We start from the raw sequence: 15,203 nt of genomic DNA, 5'->3' as shown, positions 1-15,203 counted from the left end.
GTATGAGATGACTAGATGACTCAAAAAGCGTTCGTAAACCACGTCCATAGTGGCGGTCAGCACCACTGCCCAGAGGCAGCGCAACCAATTCGCAAATGGGCGTTCCAATGGCCTACCCCTGCTCCACCTTCACCACGTCCCGCCTCACCATTTGTCCAGCACTTGAATCCAACCGACAATTCCACCCACTCTTCTCAATCCACGGCAGCCCGCTCCACCCTGGCAAAGTCCCCGCGATGACCTGGCCCCCTTGAGATCCGAGCGGCACCAAATCCACCCAAATCCACCCGCAGACCACACCCCCAATGAGCTCGTACTGGTCCTCACCGAATCTAGCCAGGAACATGTCCAGGGCCCCTCTCCTTTGGGCCTGACTTCCGACTAAAGCAGGACTGCAGCAGGGATTTTGAGCTCTCGCCTCACTTTAACTCCTATACCAGCGTTTCACCTCCCAACGCGCATGTCGCTCGATCGGGCAGGATGTTCTGTTCACGATGCTAAGAAAGCGGACCGGTCCACCCTGCATTGGCAAATATTGCTCCACGCAGAAGAGGGGGACCCAATTTGGCCATGGCCTTGACTTTTTCGGACGACTGCTGTGGACAAAGTTCGGATAACCGGTGGCATCTTGGGCAGAGAGGGTCCTATTTTTATGGATTCAAGGCGTTTCTCTCTCCTTTTTCCCTGCATCCGACTGGTTCCTGGTATTCCCTGGCTGCTTGCGACTGGTGGGGTATCGTAGTTCCTGAATTTATAGACCTCAGTTCCTCACCGTATATATTCTCTTGTGGACTGCTGGGGTTGTCTTTTTTCCCCATCCTACTCTGTTTAAGTTTTCCATCTGTACACCTTTTCATCCTTGCAAGTACGTGCTGGACACCGGCACGTTGACACGCTCCGATTTCCGACATGCCTCTCTCGCATCTCACCCTGACTGTCTCCCACCTGCCCACCTCAACATCCTTCTTCCTGTCCTGTCTCCAGCCCCTGGGTTACCAATTTATTGGTCGAGTAGAAGAGTATATCGGGTTCGGCCAGAAGGCAGGTGCACCGGCCGATTTCTGGATCACCGAACAAAAGCACGGGTGGGTCGTTTGATAATGCTCGCAGGGACCGGTGGCTAACTCCTACAACAGTCTCGCAGTCAGCGCAGTCCATGTCGCATTCCCAGCCCCTTCGAAAGAAGCCGTTCAGTCATTCGTTTACGCCGCGGTAAAAGCTGGCGCTAAGCTACATGGCGAGCCTCGAGAACGGGATTCAATATCGGGTTACTACAGCGCGGCCGTGATTGACCTCGATGGGAATAGCGTCGAAGCGGTGTACCGCCCTGGTGCTTCGGTCGTTGCGTCAGAAGCTGGAGGACCGACGATAGCGCTCCTGGAGAATCGGTCGGTTGTGTCCAAGAGCAGAGCCAGCACTGTCAAGGCTGAGAGCGTTGCGCCTTCCAGGTCCGAGGCTAGGTCTTGTGCTGTTTCGAAGGCCCCGACTGCTATCTCGAAAGCCCCGACTGCAGTCTCGAAAGCTGCACCAAGTGCTGTTTCCCACAGGTCTCAGGGTCCGCCGCCTTCTTATACGACACAAACGGCCCAGAAAGCCGACGATGGTGCTAGGGCAGCCAAAACCATTGTGGGAACTCTGATCGGTGCAGCTGCTGGTGCGGCCATTGCATATGCAATGGTAAAGGGTGACTCCCAGTCAACCAAGGAGGGCACCAAGGAAGCTCCGCAATATACACCCGAATCCCACCAGCTTATGGCGGCGCCGTCCCAGGTTTCTTCTCACAGGGAGGACCAATATCAACAGCAATTGAGGGCCATCGAGGCTCCTCCAACTCGGAGCGTCTACACCAGCGCATCAGGCCCCAGATCTACGGTCACGCGCAGCGTCAGCTCCAAGAACCCGCGTGCCAGTACCATCTATGAAGGCACCGGGTTCTTCCTCGACGAGAGCGGTCGACGCGCCTCGGACGGAAGCGTCTTCAGTATCCCCGAGGACATGCCTCTACGAGCAATCGAGTATCCCCCACCGAGCCACAGCTCGCAGCAGCGCCACCCATGCAGCCCGAGCACCTTCATCAGCAGTTACGCAGCGGACAAGCCGCGGGCCGGCAGTGTGCACTCCGCATCAACGATCAAAGCATCGCAACACAGCATCCAAAGACGACACAGCCACGACGACAGAGATACGTATTCATCGCACAGCAAACACTCCCAGATCTACCGCGCCAGCTCCAGCCACCACTCCTCCAAATCACAATCCAAAGGCCTCGACAATGGCAGCACAACCTCATCCAACCGCACTGCGCGGAACATCCCACTGCCAACCGGGTCCTCCGCCACATACTATAGCGCGAGCCCAAGCCACGGCAACAAATCGTACGTCTCAGCACGCGAGGTACCCCTCCCCGACAGCGTGATCGACCTGGACGTCAACTCGCACGTCACACCGGACGACTCGATCAGTCAGGTTGGAAGCCGCCCGGGCCGATCCAGCCACTCCCATCGCTCTAGCCATTCGAAGACTTCGAAGCACTCGTCCAGATCGAAGATGGACGAGCCTGTCAGGCCGGCTGATAGTATAAGCCAGGTCTCGCGGGCGTCACAGCGCACTATCAAGGCTGGTGGAAGTAAGGCACCGAGTCGACAGGGGAGCCAGGTTGCGTTTTAATTGCATTCAATTCTTGCATATCCTTTTTTTTGTGACTTTCCTTTTACTCGAGTGCGTCGTTTCTTGCATTCATCCAACAAGATGACAGTTCATATTAATATTTGCATGGATATGGTTTGCGTTTCATAGATAGATACAATTCAGACATTTGCATAAGTCACTTTGCATAACTCAAAGAATACTTATCCGTTAACCACCACTCCACCGTTAGGATGCAAGGATTGACCAGAGATAAAACTACTATCCTGGCTAGCAAGGAATACAAAGCAGGTAGCAACTTCACTCGGCTGTCCCGGACGACCCATCGGCGTTCCACTGAAATTTTCCATTGCTTCCGTTGTCATAGTCGCGGAGATAAGAGGAGTCCAAACTAGCCACATATTAGCCGTTGCAAAGATCGGGGGAACAATTGAATGTCCGCTTACCTGGTCCAGGACAAACGCAATTAACACGAATCCCATTCCCAACCTGCTGATTAGAGAGCGCCCTCGTAAAAGCGACCATTGCGCCCTTAGTCGCAGTATAGTCGATAAGATCAGGGCGTCCAATGTAGCAATTCACCGAAGCACAATTGATAATCGTCGAGCCGTTCTTCAGATGCGGCATCGTGTACTTGGACATGTAAAACACAGAGTGAATGTTCGTATCGAACGTCTCTTCCCATTGATCTCTGGACGCAACAAAATTAGCACGAGCAGTAAACACGAAGATATAGCATAAATACTCACTCCTCCAAACTCTTAATATCCTCGACCATATTCTGAGTCCCCGCATTATTCACCAGGATATCAATACCGCCCAATCTCTCCAGCGCGGTCTCAACGGCCTTGCGACAATTCTCCTTCCCCCTCAGATCTGTAGCCAAAGTATAGCAGCTTTGTCCTAGTTCCTCGACCCGTCGTTTCGTCTCTTTCGCATCTTCCTCTTCTTCCGGTAGATAGGTAATCAGGCACGACGCGCCCTCCATGGCATACAGGATGGCAATGGCGCGACCGATCCCCGAGTCGCCGCCTGTGATAATGGCTTTCTTGCCCGTTAATTTACCAGCTGCTTTGTATGTTTGGTAGCCATTGTCTTCGGTGGGGAGTTGGGTCGATTGCGGTTTCGGGTCCTCGAGCTCAGCCTGTAGACCGGGTTTTTTGTGGTGCTGGATTGGGATTTGGTGGCCTGATGTTGTGAGAAAGGTGGCTAATGGAACAATGGGAGAACGGGCTTACCTTGTTCGAACTGCGATTCCGGACCGCGGGCGCTGCGTTCGGTTCTTTCTTGCATGGTGAAGGTCTGTAGTCGAAGGGAGTAGGATGTATTTACAAGTCGACACTGTTAAGTAGTAGAGCAAGATTGATAAGAATATTTACACAGTATGAATAGCTAGTTTCCAGTTTCCAGTTTCCAGTTTCCAGGATTGCGGTGTTCGATGTGATTCGTCAGAATGACGTTTCTCTAACAAGATGGAATCAGGAATGTCTACGACCACGTTCTACGACAGAAGATAATTCAATTCAGGCTTATTGGATTTCAATTCGCCACCTTCGAAAACAGGGAAGACAAAAAGCATTGCGGTGCATTTGGTCGGACGCGGAGTTGCCGGACACGACCTGAACTCCGGATCCGAGATTCACAACCACTTTCATTTAGTGCGAACGTTATAGTGGGGATCTACATGCTACTATACATTTGAGTTGTAGATCATGCGGGAGACTTTAGGATAGTGGAAAAATATAAACGTTGTCAAGTTGTATGGCGTGTCTAGTTCATATCCCATAGGACACACCCAACTATGCATCATTTCGAGGTAAATATCAAGAAAAGCTTTTGGAACTTGATAGTGTTTGAACAAATAAGGTGCATGTACAGGAGATGCGTCCTCATCTACCAGGCATCCAGGGCCTACAAGCTGCTCTCAGGCCCTTGGTAGAAATTACATAGAGATCTTTGGTAAAGAGATGCCCGTGCGAGACATACTTCAAACAACAGGGGAAGTGTTCTCACAGCTTCCGAAAGATAAGAGGAGAATCTCGATGCGGAGATCATTGAGGGGCGCCGAAAAAGGAAAAAGCAAAAAAGCAATGATGAGACGAGGACAGGTTTGGCTAAGAACTCGAAAACCCCCGGGGGGTTAAAAAATATATGATTTTAAGGTATAAAATTAAAAAAAGGAGGAAGTAGACCTGGATAAAATAGATCAAAGGAGAAAAGAATTTGCTCGATTCTCACGAGAGGCAGCTTGCTAAGGAAGAAGACATATGATTGCGTGACCTAATACCCCTGGCCTCGTTCCTCAACTCCCCCTTTCCCTCTCTTTTCTTTCTATGTTCCTCTGTCTTTGCACTCCTTGTTATGGATGTTCAACGCCAATTTCCTGGTGTGCACTGGGTCTGGGGAGGAGGCATCTCCTATGTCTACGAGGTCCATCCTCTCATCGTGGTCAAGGTTCCCAAGTCCGGCCCGGAAGAGAGAGAGAAATTTCGCAAAGAACTCAAGGTTTATGAGATTCTATCTCGGCATCCGCCCTGCCCACATCTAGTACAATGTTTCCACTATACAATAGACGGAATCTTCCTTGAGTATATGAGAGGTGCGACCCCCATTGGTATGCCAATAACGTGTCTACTAACTACGTTTCTAGATATATCTCTTGCGTATAGGAGACAATTCAATCTTACTCGGGGCCCCGAAACTCGTGTGGTTATTAAAGTGGGAAAGCTGGAGCCCTTGGCCCTACGAAAGTCGTGTTAGTAGACAATCAATAACTGCTTGGAAGGAACTGATTCCCTAAGATACTTAGGGATGAACGATCTTGCTCAAGGTGTTGCTTTCCTCGGATCGCTTAACCTCGCTCACGGTGACCTGCGACCTGAAAATATTCTGCTTGATCGTAACCGACTAAAACTGGCGGATTTTGATTGCACAGCCGAATTCGGAACAGATTTCGAAACTTGCCCTTGCCCGTACGGAAGACTACTCAATAGTAACGAAGCAGACCAGGGAACACCTGGAACTGCCGGCCTCCTAGGTCCTCGAACAGAGCAGTTCGCCCTCGGTTCATTATACTACTTGATCAACTATGGTTTTGAGGTTTATGACGATCAATGTCTTGCCGACGATCTTTATGAGCATGGACCTAAGGTCGTGGACTTACTACAGGACATGGAGTTTCCGAAGCTCGATGGCGATCCGCTTATTGACGATATCATCGATAAATGCTGGCACAACCAATATCTCACGCTTGCGGATTTGGCCACACATACAGAGGCTTTGCTTAAGGAACCACAAAGCGCGGCACTGGACCACGAAGCAGCCTCCACTTCGGGGTGGTGCACAGCTATAGACAGAATACTGCGTCAGTTATGGTCCAGACTCGGGGTCCGACGGCGGAGCAATGTGGAGGTAACTAAGGGAGACGATCAGAAGCGCTATGTTGGGGATCTATCTTCGAAAGAGGAATTCTGCCGGGACTTGGAGAAGCGTGGACTTCTTCGCCTACTTACTTCGAGTAAGCCCACGGAGCTTGGATTCAAAATGGAGCACAGGCATGTGTTACCAACTACTCCGGCGAGCTGAGAGGGACGAGACTACTATAGAGGGAGGTCGGAGATTTGGGATCCTTTTCATGGCTACTGCTGGTTGATGATAAGTTAAATGTATACTGTCAGATTACTCAGAGTACGGAGTACGGAGTTAGCTGGCCCAAAGAAGACTTGTGTATGCAATGCCACGTACCATCATGTAATGAATTGCGAAAGGAACAGAATCACATCCCGTTACTTATCAAAAATATAGAAAGACTTTTACCCTGTGAACGATGGAGGGACGGCCGAAGAAGCAGTCATTATGAATGGGGAAATATAGGACTTAGTAATTTACAAAGAACAAATACATGATTAAAGAGAAAGGAACCATCACCGTCAAGTTCTAGCTCTTGTGGTCAATCGCGCTGATCGTCTGAGCTCAGAAGAGACGCGACGGAGGGAGAAGTGACAAGACGGTATATTGAGGAGCTAGTCCAGGAACAGCAAAACTAACCGGATGTAGTACATCACAGATCCACGCTCTAACCTCCGACGGCGCGTCCAGGCCCTCTAGGACCCTGCTCTTCATGACCTCCCGGCCCATATAAGGATAGAGATAGAGACGGTGAGCAAAACGGTGATATTTCTATCCAGCTAATCCTAATAAGGGTATAGAGGCCCGAAAAACCCGGCAATGGGGAGGTTGGTAGTATCAATTCCCTAAATTTTCAAGCATATAATGCTCTTTCATCTCCACTCCTCCCGTGCCCTCCTTTCTTCTCCTTTTAATAGTCTCAAGCTTGTTCCGTTGCACTCGGAGGAACAAACTTAATGTTGTCATGATGAAGCTGAGGCAGATAATCAGAGGGCGGACGGGCCAATACACTATCATCAAGCAACTTCACGAGAGTGTCTGGCTTGCAATGTATGTTTTCTTAGCCTAGTCGAGGATTACTTTTTTAACTGTTGTGGTTCGCAGGAACCAAGAAAAGGACAGCTTCATCGTTAAAAGCGCCAACCATTTTCGCATTCATAACGAAAGAGACATCCTCCTGCGGTTTCAGCACAAATCTCCTCTTCTACGGCCCCTACTGGACGAGGTTCAGGACCCCGCTTCTCCATCGGCGATTGTTCTGAAATATCTGGAGGATGATATCTTACATGCTTCCAATAGAAAACGTCTCGCCCGCACGGAAGTGAAATACGTCGCTCAACGTGTATTAGAGGCGTTATCTGTTCTTCACCAAGAAGGATTTGTTCATACGGGTAAGTTTGCTAGAACTCTTGAGTAATTAACATTTATAATCTCGCTGACTTGTCAACCTGCAGACATCAAGCCAAGCAATGTGTTAGTTAATTACGAAAAGGGTGAATCCAGGTTCAAAGAGGTCCAATTAGCGGACTTCGGAAGCACAGTGCACATGGACTCTGCTTATGCTCGTGATGGAGACTCCATCGGGACTCCAATTTTTAGAAGCCCGGAGGCTCATCTACAAATGATATGGGATACAGCCACTGATATATGGTCTTTTGGGGCAATGGCAAGCCTTTCCCGCCCGGAAAGCTTCTTCCGCACGTCTTGGTCTAACCGTTATATAGCTCACAAGCCTGCTCTATGGCGAGGGCTTCCACGTTTTTAAACCTGATGTCCCTGTGGATCACGAAGATTATGATCTTAAGATCCTCATGAAGCATCATCGGTGTTTTGGACCGTTTCCTGCTTCGTACGATGAGATAGCAAACCAACAACGACGAGCAGTGCTGATTTGGGTCACGCAAAACTGTCCTCCGGACACTATGAGACCTTTTCATCTCACGACCGCACAAGAGATACGCAATGAAGACAAGGGGTTTGTGCTTAAGGTCATGAAACTTGACCCAAGAGATCGGCCTTCTGCCCAGGAACTATTAGAAGACAGTTGGTTTACTTCAGAGGAATGAACCTGGATCAAAACGATACTTAGTGATCGTCCATAGTCTTGGTTAAGCGGGGCCTATTAACAACAACTATTCTTCTCTGGGGCCGCTTCTTTCTTTATGGTGTTTGGAATGGTGCGGTGAGTGAATTAAATGGGCTTGGCTTCCACGCTTCAAGCTAATGCGAAGACATCCAATCCCTCGGGCGTCAAGTAGCACTGTCACACGTTCGCAGCAACGCCAAGTGATTGATTTGTTGGCTCTTCGCCCCAAACAAAATTTAAAAGAGGCGTTTTTTTTTCACGGACGGCAAAAGCCATCAGCCTATCGTTACGCGCCAACGCGAGTTGCCGCTTTACCATGTCTAAACCCAGCTGGATCTGCAAATGGTAGCTGAGTTTGGCGCCCGGTGTTTTACGGCACTCGCATGGGTTATGAATGTCGCATCGTTAGCTGGTTCTATCATTGCCAATGCTATATCAAAATACTTCGAGTCAATAGAGTTTACTCAATGAAGCTAGAGAACTTACATCTGATGATGGAGACCTGGAAATATCAAATCCACCAATCCGAGTACACCAGAGACTGGACCTCTACATTGTACCAATTCTCTACAGTCTATCAATTCACCAATTCATAAGACGGGCCTGCCTGTATTGTGCTATCTGCGACAAAGAAGAAAAAAAATCGTTAAAGCCCTCCACCACCATCCAGCACACAGTCCCAGTCGACCCCGTCACCTCCATCTTCTCTCCTGAGATTCAAATCCACTAGCACCGTTACCACCGTCGCAAAGTTTCTGTCAAGACACCGAGAAAAGGCTTTTATCACCAATGGACGTTGTTTTCTTTTTCTTTTTTCTTTTTCTGAGCGATTAGAGGACAGGAAGAAACCAGCAAAAGAGACAGTGATCTCCAGAACCCCCTCAACCACCCAGGTCAAAGGTCAAGAGATGCCATGAATGCAGGAAAAGGTCATAATGATCGTTTGATATGACATGTCCCGGACTAACACAGAGACAATGCGTAGTTTAGGAAACGGTAGCAACAGTTGCAACGCGCACACATGAAGGAGAAAAAAATGGAAGACAACCAGGTTGCAAAGTTTCTACGACCACGGTACGCCAGGCTTCGCGGGATCTGAATCTAACAGAGAACAGAAAAGAAGATGCAGAGGAGTGACGGGAAAGAATCGAGAGGCTGCGTCACGGACGGATGAAAGGAGGGATGGGCAGATTTGTTGAGAAATTTGCCGTTCAAATAGCGTACTTGCGAGTCCATTCGCGAGCCGTCGCCTCGTACCGTGGGCGGTCCGTCTTGTAGACATGCGCGATCTCGGGAACCAGCGGGTCGTCCGGGTTGGGGTCTGTGAGCATCGAGCAGATCGAGAGCAACACTGGAGATGGGTTAGCCACGTGGTGTGCGGGACGAGGTTCGATGGGTAGGTACGCACCCTTCGAGATGGTCAGAGCAGGGCTCCATTGGTCCCTCAGGATATCCAGACAGATGCTGCCATTGGAGTTGATGTTGGGGTGGTAGATGCGAGTGGTGAAGTTGACCTTCGGGGGCTTGAAAGGATAGTCGGTAGGGAAGTGGATGGTGAGGAAGAAAACGCCTCCCGAGTATGGCGAGTCACCCTGGAGAGTATTAGTATCACGGAATTCATTCCCACCGAGGACAGAATTGACTTACAGGACCCATAATGGTTGCTTGCCAGTGGAACTGTTGTACCCAAAAAAAAAGTTGTCAGTCATCCATTACTGTCATCCCACCGATCTGCACTGGGGAACACTTTCTGCCCCGCCGCACGATAAGGCCGCCACCAGGAAGGGGGCCACGACGGGGGAGAAAGAGGGGAGCGAGCAAGAGGGCATTCAGGGCGTTTCATAGAGCATACCAGATCATCTCCGACGGGGCCTGCGGAGCAGGAGGAGGGGGGATCCCTGTGGAACGAGGAGAGTCAGTTTCCAGACTTTTGAAGGCTCGACGGGCTCAATCTTACCGGCCGAGATCAGTGAGTTCCTTGTTAATGCGCTTGAGAGCCATGACGACGAGAGTGACAGGACGAAGAAACTTGAGAGAGGTCAGCGAGGGACGATATTTATAGGGCCGGTGTGGGCAACACGTACGGATACGCCTTTGTGTGGAAAAGAGAGAAGAGAAAGAAGAAGAAAGAGGGGGGGAAAGTGGGCGAGCGGGTGTCTTTGGGGGTATTACCAATACACGCCACGGATGACACACTTTGTACAGTACTGTGAGGACCCGCGTAGGGCTGTCCTTTATACACCTTGGCTAGATCGTACGAGGATGATGACTACCGTAAGACTCTGTATTATCATATCATTTCTCGATAATATTCACTAGGTTACCCTGTAGGCTGCTTTGGCGGAGCATGCACATCGGGTCTCAATTTCAAATTTAAAATACGAGCCCCTCGATGATGTCACGTGCGGGTGAGGCGTTCGCCCCGTCCCGATTGGGAAAGAGGCCGCGCTTCGGTTTCTTCCTTATTTTGTATGGGATTCGGTTGTATAGTTCGTTTATTTTGATGTATGATGTACAGTATATATACAATTCGTGTTCTAAACAAAGGCCTGCTTGCCAGTGATAGCCCGGCCCAAAATCAATGCTGTGGAATGGAATATCAGCCCAAGTCCGAGGCCCTTTAGGTTGGGCATGCAACCACTTACCGTGAATATCACTCTGACCCTCGTAGGTCTGCACCACAAACAAATTGGACACATGACGTCCAATGTGGTACTCGTCGCTGGCAGCGTTTCCACCAAAGATCTCTTGAAGGCTAGTAACGAAATGGTTAGCATCGTTCGGGCAGAAAGCCACTAGGAGATACATACATCCGCGAGTTGACCAGTGCACGATCGCAGTTCTGTCGCTTGATCATAGAGATCATCTCCGGGGTGGCCTTGCCCGCGTCCTTGAGACGAGCCACCTGCACCGCTGCCAGCGTGCCGTAAGCGGCATCCGTCGCCGCGTCAGCCAACTTCTTCTGGACGAGCTGGTACTTGGCCAGCGGGTTGCCCTTGAACTGCTTGCGCTCGAGCGAGTACTCGCGCGCACGGGCAAGACAGTCCTCCAGCGCACCCATACTACCAAAAGCAATACCCAACCGGGCGCTGTTCAGGCAGGTGAACGGGCCCGTGAGGCCTTCAACGTCCGGGAACATGTTCTCCGCAGGAACAGGGCAATCATCCATGTGGATCATACCCGTGATAGAAGCACGCAGGCCATTCTTGTGCTTGATCGCAGGGGTCTCAAATGAACCGGGCGTGCAGCGCTCACGCTCAATAATGAAACCGCGGATCTTGCCGGTCGACTCGAGCTTCGCCCACACCAAAGCCAGATCGCAGATAGGCGAGTTGGTGATCCAGGTCTTGCTGCCGGTCAACAGGTACATGCCCTTCTGAGTCGGGTGCTCGCGGGCCACCGTCTCCATAGACCCAGGGTCAGAACCGTGATTCGGCTCAGTCAAGCCAAAGCAGCCGGACAGCTTGCCCTTGGCCAATCCAGGTAGCCATCGCTGCTTTTGCTCTTCTGTGCCGAACTCGTAGATACCCGTCATGGCCAGCGAGCTCTGCACCGACATGCCCGACCGGTAGCCGGAGTCCACGCGCTCCACCTCCTTGGTGATCAAGCCCGAAGCCACGGTGCTTACACCGGCACACTCATATCCCTGGATTGAGGCGCCGAGCAAGCCCAGCTCGCCCATTTCTTCAAGGATCCGACGATCATAGTCTTCGTTGCGGTAGGCCTCTGCAAGGAGGCGTTAGCTTATGTCTGAAGTGCAGGATGTAGAGAGAACGCCGTACCCAGGACCCGTGGCATCAATCTTTCCTGGCAGTATTGCCGTGCTGTGTCCTGAATCGCCAACTCCTCCGAAGTGTACAGCTCCTCCGCGAGGAGGGGATCCTCCCAATTGAAGACGGCCGAGGAAGCGTACCGCCGGCCAACGACGGGACGACCTGCTTGGACAGAGCGTGCAGCAGCACGCAGTAGAGATCGATTCATCATTGTGCGAAGAGGAAGAGTTTAGGGAGTGGAGAGTGGGAGCTTCGAACTTGTTCTCAAGGTTGTTTGTTGCGGGGGAGCTCAATCAAATATGGCCTAGTGACGGCGAACCTCGGCAATTATGGGGCGGAAGCAAATCACCGAGCTCAACGAGTGGCGACAAGAAATCAGGACTATCGGAGCTAGGGATTTAGTTTATGCGAAACGATTCGATACAAGACCCGAGTAATTGAATGTCAGTCGTGGGCAAGACATCCGCCTCGGAGCTTTTCGGCAGTTATCTCTCGGTGCTCGGCATCCCACGATCAGTGCCCACGGGGAATCTCCACCCGATATTAAGTGTGGCACCTGTACCGTAATGTAATATTTCCTTCTAGTGCCTATATTCATCTGCCATGGCAATTGACCAGCCGGGGTCGTCATTATTTATATACAAAGGAGGGGTGGTAGAACAAGGGGAACCACGAATGCCGATTACGCCGGCATCTGGCTTTGCAGGAAATCAAACACGCCCGTGGGGAAATAGTCTTCGTCGAATCCCCACAGGTCCGTCATCATCGGGTCCATTGAACCCTCTGAAAGACCTGGCTCCGGTTTGCTCACGGTTGGCTCGAATCCATTGCTGCGCTCGGCAGACAACGGTGCCACGCCTAGTAGAGGCGGTGGATGGTTCAAGATGGTGTCTCGCTCACCCAAAATCTGGGCTCCGGGTATGATAACTGGCTTGAACAAGGAGGGGATCTCTTGTGGAGTCGACGCCATAGACTGCGGGTTACTGTTCCGCTTCTCCCACTCCTCGAGTCCGGTCAGCATCTTCCGCAGACCTCGAGCGATGTGATGGCTCAGGTGACGCTCGCTTGCGCGTTGGCTACATCCAACCATGATCTCGACAATCCGACCGACCAAGACCCGCACGTAGCCGACGTCAACGAGCAAGCCAGCTGAGGCAATCGAGTTGTGCTGACCGTGGCCCGGGTTTGGCCCGTTGGAGCATGACTTGGCTGCGATCTTCAACAGGAAGACGGCCGCAAAAGTGATCATGCTGTGGAGGTATAGTGGTACGCCAACCAGAGCTCTTTGTATGTCACGCTCATCTAGACAGACTTGGAGAGTGGCCGTCGCCGACTCAATGGCAATGTTAGCCCGCTTTCTGCGTTCAGGTGACATAACTCGTGATGAGGTCGAAGAGTGGTAAGTACGCAAGGCAACCGAATTCAACTGGAGCCGAGAGAAATGGTAGTGCATATAGACGGCCTTGTAGGGGTATGCGCCGACATGACGACTCCCAACTGTGGACGCGGGTCAGCAAAGGGAAAATTAAGAGAATATGCAAGTGCAAACTCACAAAGTCGTGGTAGCCATGCTGATTTCCATTCTCCCAATTCCAAGTCGTACTGATCAATTTTAGGAAATTCGCTCTCTGGTACTTCGAGGTCGACATCGGGGCCAAATGCAAAATATATCCGGGTGAGGATTATGAACAGGTCAACTTGACTGTGCAGTCGTAAGTCTCCCTGGGATACGGATTGTGATTGTGTAAAGGTGTTGTGGTTTGTGATTGCGAGATCCTCGTGAATGATTGGAGGTCGACCATATGCGATGGAGAAGTGATGCTCAAGGGTCTGCATGTCTATTAGTATCCTGAGAGGGATTCTTCGAGCAAGAAACATACATATAGCAGGTACCACAGCCTGGCTTGCTCCTTATGTTCCGGAGACCCTGCCACGGCTTTACGATAGAATTGATGCAAGTTGCGTTCAGTCGCAATGCGAACCGCGTATCCAGAAAGCTTCCAGTTCACATCCGCAAGCCAGAATGCGCCGATACACAAGGCTCTAATATCGTCCATGGTATGGTGGTGACCAAGCATTGACTCGGACGCAAGTTTTGCAAACTCCGTATAGCAGGTGTCGAATGTGCGCTCTTTGGTGGGCATATGCAACGCTGTGACGGCCATGATAGCAGCACACAACATGGATGATGACCGCCGAGCAGATGTCAGATCCTTATGTGCCAGTAACGCTCCGTCCCACAGGTAGCGGTTGAGCACTTGGTCAAAGTGGTAGAACAATTCCTCTGCTTCCCGTAGGTCCACCACTCCGCGCGATATAAAATCTGTCACCAATGCCTGATCTGGCGACTGCTGTCCGGGGGAGCTTTCGCGATTCTCACTGAGCTGTGTCACCTCGTATAAGCTCCCCATGGGGGCCGTGATCAGAGAAGTAGCACTCGTTTCCTCGCGATCTATAGAGTATTGCGGCTGTTGTTGTGAAAAGGTGTAGCTTGATGGGCTTGACCCAGTCGCTCTGCCCGCAGTATTGCCTGTTGAATCGGTCCTGTGGTGTCCCATGGCAAGGGTATCTTTCACCGACACAGTTGATTCTTTCCGACCTCGTTTCCTCGAAGGTGTGTCGATAGTTCCATTGCCGGCTTGGTAGTACGATAGTTCCGGCAGTTGGGCCTTCCTAAGAAGGTCCGTCATTGCCAGCTCGATTACGGTCTTCCACCTGCGATACCGGCCCCGTTAGCTTTGGGAATGGAACTCGAAGTAAATAGAGAGAACTTACTCCGCTTCATCCTCCAGCAGCGTCTGAAGACTCTTGTTGACAACACAGTCCAGGCCCATGCGCCGACATCGCGAGCATGTCGACTCACCTGCTTTCATATCACATCGGACCTTGTGTCGCTTACATTCAGTACATGCGCGTATCCTCCGCGAGATCTTTGGGACATGGTCTGGCGCCCGCGAATGGTCCTCCGAGGTAACTCCGCCTTGCGGGGAAGCGGACGAGGCATCACCATTGGCATCAAAATAGATGCGATTCCGCTTCATATTGGGAAGTCGGGTATGAGTCCCGCATGGCAGACCCCGGGGAATAACAGAAGGCGGGGGTTGGGCTACTTGGTTCTCGACCGAATCAATTGTGGCCTGAGGCATAAAACTGGGCCCGGTCACGTGTAATACACGTATGACGTCACGTGGTACTATCCCATTTTAGGCTTAAGTGATTATTGATTATGTCATGTTTTCCTTAGCGGTGCTAACTAACTAATAACCGCGTAGATGCGGCGCGTGTAATCG

General features: G+C 51.0%; 8 protein-coding genes across 8 annotated transcripts; 3 read left to right on the top strand and 5 right to left on the bottom strand.

The window, feature by feature from the left end:
- Positions 1–112: 112 nt before the first annotated feature.
- On the bottom strand, positions 113–346 carry N7498_007459 (uncharacterized protein; the record flags this gene model as incomplete). The annotated part of the gene is made up of 1 exon (XM_058454521.1): positions 113–346. The coding sequence occupies one exon, from the start codon at positions 344–346 to the stop codon at positions 113–115; it is 234 nt and encodes a 77-aa protein (XP_058306770.1).
- A 563-nt stretch (positions 347–909) lies between these two features.
- Positions 910–2,667, top strand: N7498_007458 (uncharacterized protein; the record flags this gene model as incomplete). The annotated part of the gene is made up of 2 exons (XM_058454520.1): positions 910–1,085; positions 1,137–2,667. 2 exons carry the CDS (start codon positions 910–912, stop codon positions 2,665–2,667), a joined length of 1,707 nt encoding a protein of 568 aa, XP_058306769.1.
- Positions 2,668–2,849: 182 nt separating this feature from the next.
- On the bottom strand, positions 2,850–3,939 carry N7498_007457 (uncharacterized protein; the record flags this gene model as incomplete). The annotated part of the gene is made up of 4 exons (XM_058454519.1): positions 2,850–3,037; positions 3,093–3,337; positions 3,396–3,834; positions 3,885–3,939. 4 exons carry the CDS (start codon positions 3,937–3,939, stop codon positions 2,850–2,852), a joined length of 927 nt encoding a protein of 308 aa, XP_058306768.1.
- A 1,068-nt stretch (positions 3,940–5,007) lies between these two features.
- Positions 5,008–6,231, top strand: N7498_007456 (serine/threonine protein kinase; the record flags this gene model as incomplete). The annotated part of the gene is made up of 3 exons (XM_058454518.1): positions 5,008–5,245; positions 5,297–5,401; positions 5,456–6,231. 3 exons carry the CDS (start codon positions 5,008–5,010, stop codon positions 6,229–6,231), a joined length of 1,119 nt encoding a protein of 372 aa, XP_058306767.1.
- A 790-nt stretch (positions 6,232–7,021) lies between these two features.
- On the top strand, positions 7,022–8,120 carry N7498_007455 (kinase-like protein; the record flags this gene model as incomplete). The annotated part of the gene is made up of 4 exons (XM_058454517.1): positions 7,022–7,104; positions 7,159–7,445; positions 7,509–7,594; positions 7,779–8,120. The coding sequence occupies 4 exons, from the start codon at positions 7,022–7,024 to the stop codon at positions 8,118–8,120; spliced, it is 798 nt and encodes a 265-aa protein (XP_058306766.1).
- Positions 8,121–9,351: 1,231 nt separating this feature from the next.
- N7498_007454 (putative ubiquitin conjugating enzyme (UbcD)) lies at positions 9,352–10,141 on the bottom strand (the record flags this gene model as incomplete). Its single annotated transcript, XM_058454516.1, has 5 exons — positions 9,352–9,491; positions 9,549–9,732; positions 9,788–9,817; positions 9,993–10,038; positions 10,098–10,141. 5 exons carry the CDS (start codon positions 10,139–10,141, stop codon positions 9,352–9,354), a joined length of 444 nt encoding a protein of 147 aa, XP_058306765.1.
- Positions 10,142–10,677: 536 nt separating this feature from the next.
- N7498_007453 (acyl-CoA dehydrogenase) lies at positions 10,678–12,124 on the bottom strand (the record flags this gene model as incomplete). Its single annotated transcript, XM_058454515.1, has 4 exons — positions 10,678–10,724; positions 10,786–10,895; positions 10,951–11,866; positions 11,923–12,124. The coding sequence occupies 4 exons, from the start codon at positions 12,122–12,124 to the stop codon at positions 10,678–10,680; spliced, it is 1,275 nt and encodes a 424-aa protein (XP_058306764.1).
- Positions 12,125–12,595: 471 nt separating this feature from the next.
- On the bottom strand, positions 12,596–14,980 carry N7498_007452 (uncharacterized protein; the record flags this gene model as incomplete). Its single annotated transcript, XM_058454514.1, has 4 exons — positions 14,689–14,980; positions 13,794–14,628; positions 13,467–13,743; positions 12,596–13,410 (listed from the first exon to the last, which is right to left on the bottom strand). Exons 1-4 carry the CDS (start codon positions 14,952–14,954, stop codon positions 12,596–12,598), a joined length of 2,193 nt encoding a protein of 730 aa, XP_058306763.1. The 5' UTR covers positions 14,955–14,980.
- Positions 14,981–15,203: the final 223 nt, after the last annotated feature.

This window comes from Penicillium cinerascens (genome assembly GCF_028974065.1).
Source record: "Penicillium cinerascens strain IBT 15544 chromosome Unknown contig_9_segment0_segment0, whole genome shotgun sequence".
Lineage (NCBI taxonomy): Eukaryota > Fungi > Ascomycota > Eurotiomycetes > Eurotiales > Aspergillaceae > Penicillium > Penicillium cinerascens.
Note: the sequence above shows the minus strand (reverse complement) of the source record. Positions and strands in the feature narration are given on the sequence as shown.